Here is a 16687-nt window from a genome sequence, read left to right on the forward strand (position 1 = left end):
ATTCATTGTAGTAATCATTATATAATTAAATTTGGTGCTGTAAATTATTTTTTTTCCATCTTTGGCAAAAATGACCACTTACAGGAGAGAGAGAGAGAGAGAGAGAGAGAGAGAGAGAGATGCACTTGGTAGTGTCTTTGGGGTTTTGGGTTCGAGCCCTGCCCTCATCATGATTTCTTTGTCCTAGTTCTCAGAAAAGAAACAAAATTCAAGAGATGAAATACGCATTTGGATAGGGATGCAAATGTGTCGGGTCAGGGCCAAGGATTTGCAGAATTCTCAATGGGTCTGGCCTGAACAGAGTAAAAGTTGGCCTGGAGCTGGCTCATTTGCAAGTCTACTTTTGGGCCAATAGTCTGAAGAGTTAGGTTTGAACTTGACTTTAATTCATTTGTGGAGATCTTGTTTCTTCAAATTATCTTCAAGTTTTGGAGTTTTAGTCAGAAAAAATCAATAGATAAATATAACAAAAAAGAAACCAAGAAAAGTAATTATACAACATTCAATTTGTAGATTCTTTATTTGTATAGTTTTGTGTAGCTCTTGCTGAAGTTAGTATTGCATATAAGTAAAATTTATAAAATATACAGTATTTTCAGTTGTTCTGAAATTCCTTGCACTTGGCAATTATGAAGTTGGTGCCTCCTGCATTCAAATCTTTTATTTATCAGTTTTTTAGTAGAATGGCAAATATTTTGAAGTTGTGCTCTTTTTCCTTATGTTTTTTAAGGTTAAATGATATTTAACTAGATGCATGTAGTTATAGAATATTATATTTCATTTATACTAAAAAATATGATTAGTTTGAATGATGGTATCTTCTGTTTACTTGTTTGCATTAGTCTTTATAGAGATTGTAGTAAGGGTCTTCTTGAAGGCTTTGGCCCATTGGCAGTTATATTTGTTATTGATCCCCTGTTTCACTTCAAGAAAAAGGAAACTACTAAAAATTGTTGCTATGTAGCCTATTTGCTAAGAGAATAAAGACATAATGCCAATATGATAATGAATAGCAAAATAAAACATTAGAAAATCATGCATGGGCAGTTACAGTTGAGATTGGCTGAAAGCTTTGAAATCAGATTAAAACTACTATGAGTGATCGAATTTTAAAATTTTCAATAGTATCAGTTTGGCAGGATCAAACAGTTTCAGCTGGAACTTTCTTTTTTTTTTTTTAAAGAGATTCAACATGGATTGGTTTCCTATTTTGGACTGTTCTGGATTCTTTTATGAATGCTGTGTTTTTTGATTATGCTTATTAAATTATCATTATATATATTTTAAAAAGAGAATAATTATCTTATGATAATATTTGGTTTACATACTTGCTTTCCATCTGAGGGAAAAAAATGACAGATCTACCTTGCTGAACTTGTGTTGCTTAATATTAACATTGTATAAATTTTTGAGGAGATTAGGAAACAATGAGAACCCAAACTCCCTTAACTCTATGTATAAATTTTCTTAGAGTAGAATAAGTCATATCATTATTAACATGAGTCAAATCCTTTTTGGTCAAGGTTCCCTTAAAAATCTCTTGCCGGCACCATTTTCTTCTGTTCATTCGGATAACTTCTACCATATTTTATGAGTCAAAAGGTGTTGCATGGATGCATATGTGAGAATCTGATTTAGGGACATATCGAAGTGTCTAATGAATAACAAGGGAAAAAAATAGGGGATACATAGGAAGACATTGTTACAATATTATGTACTAATATATTTTTTGAATGTTGTCTCAAAAAAATTAATTATATTAATCATTAAAGATTTTTAATATGAATGTTTCTCATCCAAATTCTCAAATTAGATAAAGGGTATATTAAGTAGAAAGTACATAAATTTATTTCAGTACCATCCGAAGAATAAAAGCTCATTTCTAACATTGCTACACTGCATCAAACTCAAACTCATTGTTGAATGTCTTGCCCTCCAATCTCGAAAAGCTCTAGATGGAGAACTTGATAATTAGTGAAGTCAATGTTATTAGGATTAGGATCAAGTCATAAATCAGAGAGGTTAGACCAGATTGGATCATGGTTCAAATTATGAATTGAGAAAATTTTTCCAATATCTTCAGACATATTAAAAGTATAAAAGGAAACATGAAATCAAAACTGGATCAAGTATAAGTTAGATGAATGAAAAAGACCATAAATATAAGAAGTTTGGTCCACCATCATGGATGCAAATATGGCTTGTTTGATGAAACAAATGTTACATATGCCACCTATCAATTAACTAACAGTTTGAAGTAGGACATTCCTTTAAAAAAAGTCAGATTTTAGTAAATGGTTATAAAGATATGGATTTTTTTTTTAATATCTTGATCTTCATTTCATGAACTCGACATCTTCTGTTTCTTTGCTTTTTAAGAGTCTAATGTCCTAACAACCTTGCAAATTTTATCAGGTGGAACCTATTAGAGATAAATAAGTATTGCTGCATGCCATATGGTTGAATAAAGAATATAAAATGGACTTCTAATGGATTTGATGTGTATATTAACATGATCTACTTTCTTCTCAAGAAAGACACAACATGATTAAGTTGGATCTTATGATCCAAGGATAGTATGATGCATATCCGATCTAAAGAAAGAGAACTGGATTGTTTAGGGCCATTTTGATTCACTTTTGTGCACTCCTATCTTGTGAACCAAATAATGAGGCCTGGAAACAATTTGGTAATGATTCATTGAATTGCAAGATCCCTGTTATGGATTCTAAGATTTTAACAACAATGGTCTAAGAATCCAAGTTTCTAGGTGATATGAAAGAAAAGACATCTTTTTGTATTTTTGGTCATGGCTGGTTGTGATCCAAGTTGATAGTAGTCCTAAAGACGGGATTAAGCAATGTTGGAATTTTTTTGTTGTTTATGGTGATCGATAGCATAATAAATATAATTTTAGAGCTGTATAATGTATGTGACATAACCATTTAATCATATCCATAGCTAACATGCAATGCCCCAGCTATTTAGCTTTATGAATTCTCGTTGCCAAAGGATTCCTATTTAGGTATTTCTTTGATGTTACTTGTTGGCCAGACATTCCTTATTTGCAAATATTTGGTCTTTACACTGTTGATGTTGGTTGTAAGCTTGGACCGAGAAGGTGTGGAGTTGAATTGTCATAATAAGCATGCCAAGCTATGAAGTGGACCATGTAGCATGTTATGAAATACATTATATTTTTAAATGGTTTTGATGAAATCCACATTTCTTTATGAGTGGAACATTTGTTATTGCCATTTGGTTTGAGTATTTCCTCCTTTTGAACATCTATTTTACTAAGTTTGGAATCTCAGTTCCTTAAGAACAATAAATGCTAGTTGGTCATATGCTTTGTTTATCCAAGACTTCAATATAGCCCAAGGTATCCTCATTGTTGCTGAAAAATGATATTGGTGTGATACTTGGAAATGGCTCCATAAGAAGAAATGCATGGGCATTAAAAGGATTTGACACTTATACACACACCCTAATGTGACACATACAAACCAGAGTCCATGTGACATAGGTCTTGCCAAGTCTTTCATGTTTGAAGATGGCTTAACTGTTATATCATGGCAAGATGATTGGTTGGTTAATGATGCTCTTAAGGATATGTTTCCTACTGTTTGTCATGTAATAGCGAGGACGGATGCTTTTATAGCTGACTTGAACATATCTATGGTCAACTTAGTTGGAATTTGGAGTTTTAAACAATTGATGGATGGATGAAATAGGGATGTAGAACTTATTGAATCATTAAGCAACATTCAGTCAAGAAGAGGATCATATCAACTGAAGTGGAGGTGGAATAGTTCCAGTTAGTTCTTGATGAAGAGGTATCATGAGAGGTTAAATTTTCAATGGATTAAGTATGGGTATGCAAAGCAGCACTCCTATTACAAAAAAGGTTAAGGTCTTTCTTCTGTTGCTTGTTAAATGAAGGGTTCTAACTGCAGAGAGTTTATGAAAGATGAATGGCCTACACCTCCAGCTTGTGTTCTCTGCAAATTATTGGATGAAACTATTGATCACCTGTTTGTTATGATCTCTGCAATGGCCTAAGTATCTGGATTCTCTTTTTAGAAGTTCAAAGTTCATTCAATCCCTTCAAATTGTGACTTTGGAAGGACTGGTTGGATGTTGATATAAAAAAAGACTAGATACTAGGTCGATTTGCTTTAACAGCCATTTGTTAGTTGAATTTGGTTAGAGATGAATAAGAGAGTTTTTGCTGATATCAAAAAGGATGTGCTTTTCTCATCAAGGTTTAGATTGGCAAGGCATCTAAGCCTGCAAGTCATTGTTTACAGTCCTTCCAAGTCTGAGGTTTGGAGCCCCTTTTGTATATGTTGGTTTATTGTTCCTCCTATAGACTCTTGTTTTGTCCCTTATTTCGCTGCTTTTTTTTCTCTTTTTCCACAAATGCGCATGTGCTCTCTCTCTCTCTCTCTCACCCACACACACACACACGCGCCGCGCGTGCGCGCGCGTATCTGTGCATCCATGTTTGAGTGGTATCCTTGACTGCTTTTTGTACTTTCATTTTCTTAATGAAAGTGCTCTTGAAAAAAGAAAAAAAAAAGAGGAGAAAAGAATAGATATGCTAGTTGGTCTGTGATTGAAGTTTCTTAACCTATTTAACAAGTGTCTCTATGGATCAACTTAAATGGATCAAAGTATGATCTACTAGAGTTTTAGATTGTACCATAACTGCTTCTCAACCTAACAGTGACATCCGATCTGTCAGTTGATAAGATTGTCTAATTATACAAGTTTACTTTTGCAGGTGAAATTCAAGATCTATAAGGATTGTGTACCTATACCTGAAACTGTTTTTAAACATGCCATACTTGAAAATTACTACTCAAGGGCAAAGTTTACACCAGAGCTCAATTCAAAACAGGCAAGTTAAGATTCTGTATTCTGTGGCTTTGAAAGAAGAATAAGCATTGCCTATATTACATTTTAAAGCAATTCAGCTTTTGCTACCCCAACTTCTTATTGCTTGAGATTGGGTGCAGGTCCATAAATTGCTGTTATTGTTCCGTCCTATCAATTTACAGCCTCAAGAAGCACCTTCTCCCAAGTATGCTGAGAATCGGTACCCTGCACCCCCTGCTCGGTATGTGGACGATCGACGCCTCTTGCCTCCTGCCTCATATGTTGAGGATCGGCTGCCTGCACCTCCTGCCCAGTATGTTGAGGAACGGCTTCCACCGCCTGCTGTCCATTTGCCCCCTCTGGAGGATGCTTATAGAACAGTGTCATGTGTTCCACCTATTGAATACATTCAACAAGCGCCTACTCCTGGAAATGATCCATATGCACATTATGCGCGTGCACCACGTGGCATGGAAGCTCGACATGTTCCAGCAACTGTTCAGCCTCCAAATGATCCATATTATTCGGCACCTCCAAATGATCCATATTATCCGGTACCTCTAGCCGATCCGTATCAAGTGGAGACTAGGTGAGCTTACTATGGAGAAAATCCTATTCCATCTGAGCGGTATGTGCTTTATTGTTTCCAGCTGATCCTTGACATTTGTGCCTGGGTATGAGCATGGTTGGATATATCCTTTTTGGGATGGAAATAGGTCAGACATTCATCACATCATTTCATTGCTTGATGTTGTGCCAGCCACAGATTGTGTGTCAAAATGTGTGAGATGCATGTTGAATTATCATCCATGCCATTGTGAGACACATGAAGCTGTCCATCTCATGCATCTAGGTAGATTTGCTGATGGCATTGCATCAGACTATCAAATAATCTGATAAGCAGCGGAGCTAAGCTGATCCTTTCTTTCCATCCCCTTCTTGTAGTATCTATTGCTGTCTGGTATGATGCTAATTATTGTGATGATGGAATAAATTTCAAAGCCAAATGAAAAGGGTTGTGGTTGTCTTCTAGTGCAGCTGGTTCTTGGAAGTCCATTAAATTCACATCATGATATGTTTATCAATTAATTATTTCTGGATTTGGTTTGTTGGACTTTATTGTTATTCATATTTTATACGGTGAGCTGGGTTTGGAGTCATTGAAAAAGTATGCCATATAATCCTATATTATAAGATTCTCTTACACCTTTTTGTCTGATCATATCGCTGTACCCGTTTTTTTTTATGGTCTGGTGCTTATTGCATTCTTTTCGCTCAGTTATAGGGTGGTGCCTGAGATGATACCGAGGGATCCACTTCCTCCGCCGGCTAGGGACTATAGAGTCCTTGCAGCAAGGGAAGCTGTGATGCTTCCCCGTGCAGATGGTGTGGATGAGCTTTACCACCCTGAGCGAGTTGTTGGTCACGCTGCTGTAGATGTAAACCCCCAACGAAGCCGTTGGGCAACAAGCTATGAGGATCCAAACAGAGCATATGTTGATAGTGTTGAGAGGCCGGTTGCTAACAGAGCTAATGCAGCAAGCATGACCGTCTCGCATCTTTATTCATTTGCTGGTGCTTCCGCTTATCACTGATCATTGAGACCTTCATCAGTGTGTATGTTGTTGCTCTGCACTACCAAGCTAACATCCTTATGTGTTCACATGATTTGTATGTTGAAGAATTCTGCAAGTTTTTTGTCTTGGAACAAACAGTAGCGTCTTTGCTCTGGTACAAATAGCAACTCTGGAAGAGCTTTTTATGAAGTTACATTGCATTTGCCAGCTGTTAAAGCCCTAAAGTTCATTTGCATTTATGATTGTTTCATGCCTCTATCTTGTTTACCTGTTCTAGTTTTGGCTTCAATCAGACATGGAAAATGTTTTTGCAAAGAGACTATGTTCTCCAAAGGTTTCCAACTCTAGCGGTGGCATTGCCATGATATTTCTCAAATATGATCCTTAAAAGGATAAATTGGGTGAAATGTTACTTGTCTTGCAGGTTTTTCCAGACTGGTGAATCCTCGTAATGAGCTAATGTTGATTGATGATTTTATGGGAAGGTAGGCAGATTGTAAATTTTTTGTCAGTCTCAATATGCAAACAGTAACAAGATTTGAGACAATTCTATTTAGGTATTTTTGTCAGAATTTCTGTCACCTTGTAAGTTTTAATTCCTTTGAAGACACAGGTGCTGCCGGTGGACCCATTGGTGAATTTTCTTGTGCAGAACTCCGCTGTGTGATGTATTCTTTATGTTTGACAGTTCTTATCTGATGGAAACTTTATCTCTACATTTCGTTTGCATCTGAAACATTTTTATGGGGTGCATTTTTTCCTTGGACTGGCGCAATGATTTGTTTTGGCATCTGGCAGGACCCTGCTAGGCCATCGCCCTATGGCGTCAATGTTCTTGGACGTGACATCATAGTTGAGCAGATAAAGAGGAACAGCGAATGGAGCCAAACCAAGAATGGTTCCTAGAGTTCGTAATGGTGTAAGAGATGTTACATATGGCATACCCACGATTATTCTTCAAGGATTGGTTCATAGTGAACGGAGATGTTACAGCGGCTTGCTGTTACACGAAATTAAAGACTTCAACCCTGGAATCAACGGACAAAATTTCTTCACATGCTATTATTTTCCGTCTGTCTATTACGTTTAGTAAATTCAGTTATGATTAATTTTTTATTTGTTTTCCATGAAAGTGTCAAACGATGTCTACTTTCTTTTGACATACCACCCGTTATAATATAGTGAGAACGGGATGATGGTTTCAAAGGCCATTACTTATTGTTTAGACCATATTGACCATCGTTTGGAACCATGATTGACATGCTTTTATGAAAATGGCAATTTATAAGTTGTACTACACAAGTTTACCCTTAAAAAAAGCTATAAATCGTGACGGCTTGAAAGGTGAGGGGAATTAAATAGTTGGATGGTCTAGCATGGAACAGCGAACCTGTGAGGATGTGTGTGGATTGGGCTGGAGCTGGGCTCGGCTGAGTCGGGCCATAGCTCTATGTAAGTCTGGCCCAAAATTATTTTTCGGGCTGGGCTTACGTTTGATTTTTTTAAAAAAAAATTTAGGCTTGAGCTCGGCTCGAGCCCTAGCTGATTGGACCAGCTTGAATATTTACTATTTTTTTTGATCGATAGTTGTGGCAAAACTCATTTTGTATGAAAATCATTGAGTAAGAGGTTGATATCGCTGCTGGGGCCAACATCATAAGCCAGGTTGGAGGGGAAGGCAGGATAGATGATGATGATGCAGAGGCGGCGGAGGCTGTGAGCCTCGAGGACACGAAGGTGGGCGAGGAGAATTGTTGGAGGGGTGGAGAAACTGGAGGGCTTGCTTATGGTAAGAGGATGCCAAGGTGGGTCTACGGGGAGGTAAAGTGGGTGAGGATAGAGATGATGACAAGGAGAGGTGGGTTGTAAGAGAGGAAGAGGGTGTGTAGGGGGGATCAGGAATGAGACCTGCGAGATGAGGGAGGAGAGGGAGAATGGGGGATGGAGATCAGTCTTAGATCCATAACTGGTTTTGAAAATTAACAAGGTGGGTCTGGGCTTTAAATTGAGCTTAATTGCAGGTCTTGAATAGGCTCGAGCTTGGGTTAGCTCAGAGCGAGCGAAAGGTATACTCAAGTTTGTCTCAAAAATCAACTGAGCTCTACATCTTCGCCTAAATCTAGTTTAAATTTTTTTCAGCCTAGCCCAAAGTCTAACTTGAAGACTTGAAGTCGGCTGACCTAATAGGCCTCGAGTAAGCCTGAGCCCAATTCCATTCCTATGTGTGAGTATTTATTTTCTACATCAGTTATTCATTAAAAATATCTTGGGTACTTATATAGGACTAAGGAACCTAAATAATACTTTCTGGTTAATCTTGGATAAGATCTCAGATTATTGATAAAGTGGTATCAGAACTTAATATCAAGATCATAAGTTAGCGAGAATAGGGTAGAACTTAAGGTTCTGATTGGATACTTTAAAATAATTTCTTATACTAAAAGTCCATAATATCTTATTTTCTCTTGTAGATATAAATTATATTTCTTAGGACTTAAAATGCTTAGGATAAGAGCAAAAGATTTACACAGTTAAAATTTAGGTTAGGTGCACCAAACCTAGTTCCAGCAAGGATGTCATCAAGGTTAAATAATCGATATATGGACTTATATTTTGAGTAATGTAAATGAATTGTATTATGATATGCTCGATATTGTATTAATCTTTAAAATTATTTTGGGAACCTAAAGTGGATATGATTGTTAAAAATGTGATAGCAATTTTGACTTTCTTGAAAGTTATTTAGGATTACAAAAAAAAAAATTGCAAGACATTACTTAAAGGATGAAATAGTTAAGAATTATCATGAATAGTTTTTTCTACTTGATGTTTTGAGTGGATCCTCTAAGTTAAAGTAGGTGGGTCTCTCTATTTCCAATACTCTAGTAGATTTACAAAGTCACGATAGATAAGTTATATATACATGGTGCGCGCGCGCACACACACACACAATATATATATATATATATATATATATATATATATATATACAAACATAATAAAAATATATATACATATACATATACATAACATACATACATACATATACATATACATATACATATACATATACATACATACATATATATATATATGCAATACTATAAATAAAAAACTTTTCCCTGCCGGTGGATTATCTTATTATGAAATCATAGAATCTATATCTCGGTTTAGTTTCTATTAAATTTTTGCACCAAATTATTATATTTTATGTTAAATTTGTTTTATGAATTGATCATGGATCTTTTGTCATCATTGTTGACTACTAGCAGAACTTCTTGAAATGATTTCGAGACTTAAATGAGTTTGATCTGCAAGAAGAAGATTCTATCGGGTTGTTTATAAGCGAGTTAATCTAGGATCTTTTAATTAATTGGAGTATAGAGTCAATATTTTCAAAAGATTGATTGCAAATTGTGTGACTGAATTGTGAAGGGATATAGGGTTGGCTTAACTCAAATCGCATATATAATTTAATTACTTCATCATACAATAATGAAATATGATAATTATCTCGAGAGTTAATTCTGATCTAGTATATCTAGAAAGTAAGGATAAAACTTTTGTTTGGATTATATAAATTTTGATATGAGATCATTAAGAAATTTTGAAAAATATTGATCAGAGTTGTGTAGTGAAAATATGGTGTTGGGTTAAGTCATTTAAAATTGGTCAAAAACATTGATTATGATTTGAAATATATTATGATAGAAACTTGATTTTCCTATAAAAGGGGCTTTTATTAATAAAGTGAAGGTGAATAATGTTGATTCTTTAGTTAAATGTGATGTGGCCATGTTATTCTCTAGATAGATTTTTTTATTGTAGGCTGTACTAAGAAAAATTTTGACCATCTTATATCTGGGGTTAGTTGATTATTGATTAAAGTTGGTCTAATATGTTAAGTATTTGAACAAATCAAGTATTATTGGTTCCCTCATTATTTATAAATTTAAGTTTAAATTTCAAGTTTTATCACATATTGATTACCTTATTAGAAAAGTTCTTATGATCCCAACTCCAATACATGAATCATGGTATCGATATTTTATCTTCTGAGCTTTGCTTTTATGATTCAATGCTGATCATTTTCATACTTGATCGATGTTTGTTATGTAAGCCATCACTATATAATCATGATGGATCTTCACAGCCATCAAATAATTTGACTCTAATCAAGATTGGTTATTATCCTCCGTGGGATTAAAACTTCACCATAATGTCTGTGCTAAATCTATTTCAAGCTCTATTCCAAATATAATTAATCTTAATCTATCTTTCCATAAGGATTTAGCATCTAATTGATTCCAAACTGATCTCGAATGAACCAACATTCACAACTAGATGGTGATTTCAATCTCAGACTCTTAGTCACTTATTTTGTGCTAATCTTGTTCTACACCTTAATCTTAAATGTGCTTGATCCAAATTTGGTTATTACATTGATTTTGATCGAGGGATGAAGGTTTAGAGTTGGCACTGAGGTGCTGTATTGTGGAGCATTTTTAGGTAGTCTTTGTGCTTTAGCATAGAAATGCACATGAGCTTTATGGTTGATCCGAGGGTTAGGTGGCCCGTCGGCATTCGAAGGTGTCGCATGTGTTCAATTTGACTAAGAAGCTTGTGGTTGAGGTAGAATAATCAGGCGATTGTCCTCGTGGGGAAGTCCCTTGGGAACACAATGAAAGGGGGAATCAGGGGAAGTGGCTGGAATTTCCCTCTTAGAAAAAACTACTCCCACTTACTTTCCGGTGGGTTTGATTACATGTTGCTATAGTTGACCTACCACATCTTTGTGGTTTGAAGTGTTGCTTGACACCATGGTTCAAGTCTTTAAAGTAAAAGCTAATATAATGGTTCTGGAGGCCCCTAGCTAGATTGCGTATTTATAGGAGTGTGCATATGCATCCCAATGTGCATTTCCACATGCACATTTTGATGTTTTTTTTTTGTTCTTTGATACATAAAGAAGGGATACGGCAAAACTAACATCTGCACACAATTACATCCCGAAAATCCTCAAGTAGAAGCTACACAAAAGCAACTAGCAATCTGCTTCAAGTTAAGAATTCAAAGGCTCCTGAAATGCAGTAGCTGCCATCTGGTTGGCCAATTGATTCCCCTCCCTTTAGAAATGCGATGTGCAAAATACAGGAAGAATTTCTTTCCACCTTTTGTAATCATGAATTATCAGATTGGCACATTCTGTTGGTAAGCTTGACAAAGAAATCCAGATCAACACTATCATGGAGTCCCCCTAAGCCACACCTACTGAGCATGAAACCAGGAAACCGCACAATGAACCCCTCCCTAGGATGCAATTAACTCTGCATAAGCAACAAAAAGACAAGGGACTTGTTATCCAGATGCAGCAAGGTGAATTGGGTTCTTTTAAGAAATTAAACTAAGGTGTTCTATGTATGATTGGTGAGTGCTAGTGAGATGAATGTAGTGGAATAAAGCAACGGTAATATGAAAATATAAAGCAAATAATTAAGAAAGAGAAACAAGCACAAATACAATTAATTTATAGTGATTCGATGCCCAATCATGCATCTACGTCTACTCTTTAAGAACTTTTGTTTGAAAATTTTACTATAATCTCAATAATTATAGTTTGATGATTTTATTTAGGTTCATAATCAATCTACTTAGTTTTGCATAAGCTCACCAATCAAAATCTTCTCAACCAAGTCTTCAAGACTTTGTCAAAACAGCCATCCAAGTTCGAGCTTAGGTTTTCCTCTCTCATAAGTTTCTATCCCAAGAAGCTTCCAAAGAAAAACAAAGAGTACGAGAAGGAATGGAATTAATTAGATAAGCTACAGCCTAAGAAAATAAACTTGTTGTAGCCCGATTGAAGTTGGATTAGATTGCTCTTTAATATTTTGACTTTTTTTTCAATCAATTGAGATGCTTTGAATAGTTGTTGAGATTATCCTCAAGATAGCTCAATCAGTAAATACTCTCAATTCCTCTCAAAAAATTGAATGCACTCTTGAATGATGGCTTGAATGCTCTAAGCTTTCAATTCACTGTTTGTTACTTTTCTCTTGCTTCCCAAGTCAATTTCTTGTGTTTTATAACTCTAATTGTAGCGTAAGAGGTAATTTAGTGGTTGTAGAAGCTAAAGTAGCGGTTAGAGTCGAAAGTTTTGCCCGTTGGAAGTTGTCAAAAAAATTAGTCATCAGACAATCATTGTAGATAAGTCAACTCATCTATTTCGGGAGTTGGCTTGATTTGATCTTGAGTCAGTTCATTTGGGTCTCAAATTGGCTCATGAAGATTGCATTTTTGGGTGATCTTTGTCTTTCTCTTGTGGCCATTCTGGAGTCGGCTCAAGTAGAATCAGGATTCGATACATCAATCTATCTATTTTGAGACTCTCTATCTTTTGCCTGTGGCCATTATGGAGTCAGGTCTCGAGCAGAATTGGGAGTTGACTTGTGAACCATACTAGTTTCTATCAATGTGCTAGAGTCAACTCATATATTTTAAAGAGTCAACTTGAGAGACTATAAAAAAATATGAGTTCTTTGTATCTGCCTATGATCGTTCAGGGGTCAACTCATTGATTTCATAAGTCGACTTGTCAAGGCTAAAACTTGTGGAATTTGTTTTAAAAATCTTTTTGACTTGACTTATTTGAGAGCCTTTCTTCCTTCATTGAGTTGATTATTTTAAGCACATAAGAAGCCCTACAACCATTTTTAAGGTATCTAAAGTAACATTTGTACTCAATATTTTGTTATTATCAAAATCAAAGTCTTGGATCAACAATTTTTTCTTTTTTGATGATGACACAACCTTTGAGCATTAAGTCAAAAATAAATATAGATCAACCATCTTTGGTTCAAGAGTAATTCTTTGGCTTGGCATACTCAGTTTTATGATTTTAATACTATCAACTTGGTACTTGGCAATTCAATATGATGCATAGCTAAGTTTTAATGCTTCACAACGAGAAGAGTTAAAATTGAGGAGAAATCATCTTCAACAAACTAGAATTCAAGAAAAAATTAAGAGATAATTTCTACTCCCCCTTGCTCATTAAAAGTTTTCAATCAGTTTCAATAAGTTTCAACCTTTACTCCCCCTTATATATTATATCTTTCCTCTTTTTTGTCATTATCAAAAAGGATGAGAAGAATATCAGAGCAAAATGGAATAATAGGTTATACAAAGAAAAATATATATATGATATACATGGCATATGGATGGATGTTCTATATCAGAGCAGTATTTATAGGTTGTACAATAGCTATATCTAAGCAAAAAGAGGAATGCAGTATAGTATCAAAGCAATGTATATAATTATATTAGAGCAACAGACGACCATCACTTTTTTAGAGCAAGATGAGCAATGTTATAAACATCTCATTTGGATCAGAGCCAGATAGACAATTATATAACTGTTGCGGCCAATCCCCTCGTCGCCTGATCGTCGGAAAATGAGCGCCTGCAAAAACGAAAGTCCACACTGATCGGAGGCGGCTCCGACGGGGGACCCTCCGACGGTCAAGTCAGAGAGGTGGTTGGACAACAGTGAAATGAAGACAGAGAGCTCAATCGAGAGAGAGAGAGAGAGAGGGGAGCAAGCCTGTGGTTTCAAAGTCGAAATGGAGGTCCCCTGCACTGTTGCCTTCCCCGATTTATATAGTGGAGCATGGTATGGCGCCGCCATTAATGGCGCGGACAATTGAGGAATTATCAACTCACTGTAGACTGTCAGAGTCACCGTAAAAATGTCATATCGCCGTGGGGCTGTCAAATCACTAGGGTTGACAATGCCCTAGGCGGGATAATGCCCCTAGGTGGCAGCGCCGCATGTTGCTGTCAGGACTGACAAGCTCTGGCGGCTGTACGGCGATCGGAGGAGTCGACCGACCCTAGGTCGGTGGCCAGCTGTGTGGCGTCGGGTGGAGATTCGGGCCCCTTTGTTGGTCAGCGAGTCTTACGTGAGTCAGCCATCAGACTCCCTGATTCAGTCGGTCGGGAAAACAGGAAAAGTATGCCCGACCGACACATCCTCAGTCGGTTATGGACCGTTAATTGGCCGGTGATGGCGTCCGTCGATCGATCGATCGGATGAACGGCGATCGGTCGGTCGCTCCGGCTGTCGGTCGGTCGGTCGGTCCCTCCGACCGTCGGTCGGTCGGTCGGTCGGTCGGTCGGTCGGTTGGTGGGTGGGTGGGTGGGTATTCCCCAACAGTTGCCCCCTCCACTCCTGAGTCGGACGGTGAGCTGGCCGATGCTATTGCTCGGACAGCGACGCTGGGCGACTAGGAGTGGAATCACTGTGTGCCCAATTCTGATCGTACCGTGAGTGGATACGATGTCAGGCGCTTCATGAATGCCGAGCGATTCGCTGACATCGGATGTAACGTCGGTATCAGACGTCCCGTCTTGTCATCGTCAGACGTCCCATCTCATCGTCGTCAGACGTCCCGTCTCGTCGTCGTCAGACGTCCCATCCCGTCGGCGTCAGGTGTCCCGTCGGCGTCAGGAGGTCGGGTGCCGGACGATTCGGTGTCAGGCGACCGGATATCCGGTGCCTTCTGGGGAACGCAGACCGTTGCCCAGCGCCGATTCTGGGAGCGCGGTGCGCTGTCAGGCGTCCCCTCGGGAACGTGAATCGCCGCGGGCGCTTTAATTCGGAACCGCGGCCCCTTTCGCCACGTGTCGGAGGTGGTTGAGCCGGTGCCCCTCGCATTAAATGGAGGCGGTGCGGCCGTCCCGGGATGGGTGCGTCGAATCATCGGGCCAAAGGGAGGGCCCGGAGGCTGCCACGTGTCGCACATCCAGGAAACGTTGGTCGGCGCGGGGGCATCTTGGCCGTCGGACAGCCCTATATATATAGGACCATCTGCACTCAGAGCCCCATCTTGACGTTTTTGCTGCAGAGACTCTGTCCGGGCGATTTCTCCGTCGTCGCCGGCAGTCGTCTCTCCTCCCGCTCCCCAAAGGGTTCATTTTCGGTTCGTGGTCTTCCCTTTTTTCTTCCTCTCCTTCTTCTTCCTCTCCTTCTTCTTCTTCTTTGCTTCTTGTTCGGTTCTGGTGTGATGGCCGAAAATCTGTCACGGGGGGCTCGGTCGGGAAATCCGACCGATGACTCTCGATCGACTCCGGAAGCTGAGGTTTCCTCGCTTTCGGGGCCGAACGTTGATCGGCTTCGGGAGCAGTATCGCATCTCGAAGCAGTTTCAACTTTCCGCCCCAGGGCCGGCGGTCGGGTTAACAATCCTCCGTCGGGCCAGCTGGCGCTGTACGTCGAAGATCTTCGCGCGGGTCTTCGGCTCCCGATTCCAGAGTTCGTCCGAAATCTGCTGGATTATTACGGACTTTGTCCGACGCAATTGGCACCGAACTCTGTCCGACTGATAATCAGCTTCGCACTGTTGTGTCAGCTTCTGCTGACCAACCCTCGTATCTCGCTCTTTCGGGCATTTTTTGTGCTCCGACCCCACCCTAAAGCCCGAGGGTGGTGGCTCTTCAACCCCCGGAAGGGTCTCTCCTTCATCACTGGTCTTCCATCGTCCATCCACGGGTGGAAGAACCAGTTTTTCTTCGTCTCATCTCCATCTCCTTGGGGTTTCCCCTCCCACTGGGGCGTGCCCCGAACCGAAGCAAACGACAACAGCCGGATGGAGGCGGACGACCGGGAGGACTTCCACCGACTTAAAGACATGTCGGTTCCGAAACAGAGGGAGCTTGTTACCGAACAAGCTCTCTATGACGCCGGCCTGAGCTTGGTCCCCCGACTAGGTATCGCCCGATCCCCTGGTCCTCTTTTCATTCGGCCCTTATTCCGGTTCTTAGATTAACACTTCTGTCGGTATCGCAGGGACACCTCCAAGGATGCGGCCAACCGACGCCGAGATTCGGTAGTATGCAGCAAGGAAGAGGCCGGCATCGGGGGCAGGACCTTCGCGTCCACCGAAGAAGCCCACTCCCACGGCGCCGACCGTCGAAGCATCGGCGACCGACCAGTCGGAGCCGGTGATAGCGCTCGTGGCTCCGATAGCGCATCCGGAGGAGAGGCCGGTGGAAGACGCAGCCGAAGGGACATCGGCGGCCTCGCCGGCAGCGGTGGAGCCGGATGACGTTCGGGAAACCGAACACCATCCGACGGCGTCTGCGGCCGCTACAGGGGGTGCCGGTTCAAACTCGAGCATCCCCTCCCTACCGGTTCCATCGGTTGGGGCGGCCGATCGGGGGAAGGCCCCGATG

At 39.5% G+C, this 16687-nt stretch overlaps 1 protein-coding gene across 1 annotated transcript; it reads left to right on the forward strand.

The window, feature by feature from the left end:
• Positions 1–4786: 4786 nt before the first annotated feature.
• LOC105060389 (uncharacterized) lies at positions 4787–6682 on the forward strand (the record flags this gene model as incomplete). The annotated part of the gene is given in 3 exon segments (XM_073262162.1): positions 4787–4903; positions 5022–5509; positions 6161–6682. Coding segments are annotated over 3 exon segments (921 nt in total), but the record flags the coding sequence as incomplete, so codon positions are not given.
• Between the last annotated feature and the right edge of the window lie 10005 nt (positions 6683–16687).

The sequence above is a fragment of the Elaeis guineensis genome, chromosome 1, assembly GCF_000442705.2.
Source record: "Elaeis guineensis isolate ETL-2024a chromosome 1, EG11, whole genome shotgun sequence".
In the NCBI taxonomy this organism is placed as follows: Eukaryota; Viridiplantae; Streptophyta; class Magnoliopsida; order Arecales; family Arecaceae; genus Elaeis; species Elaeis guineensis.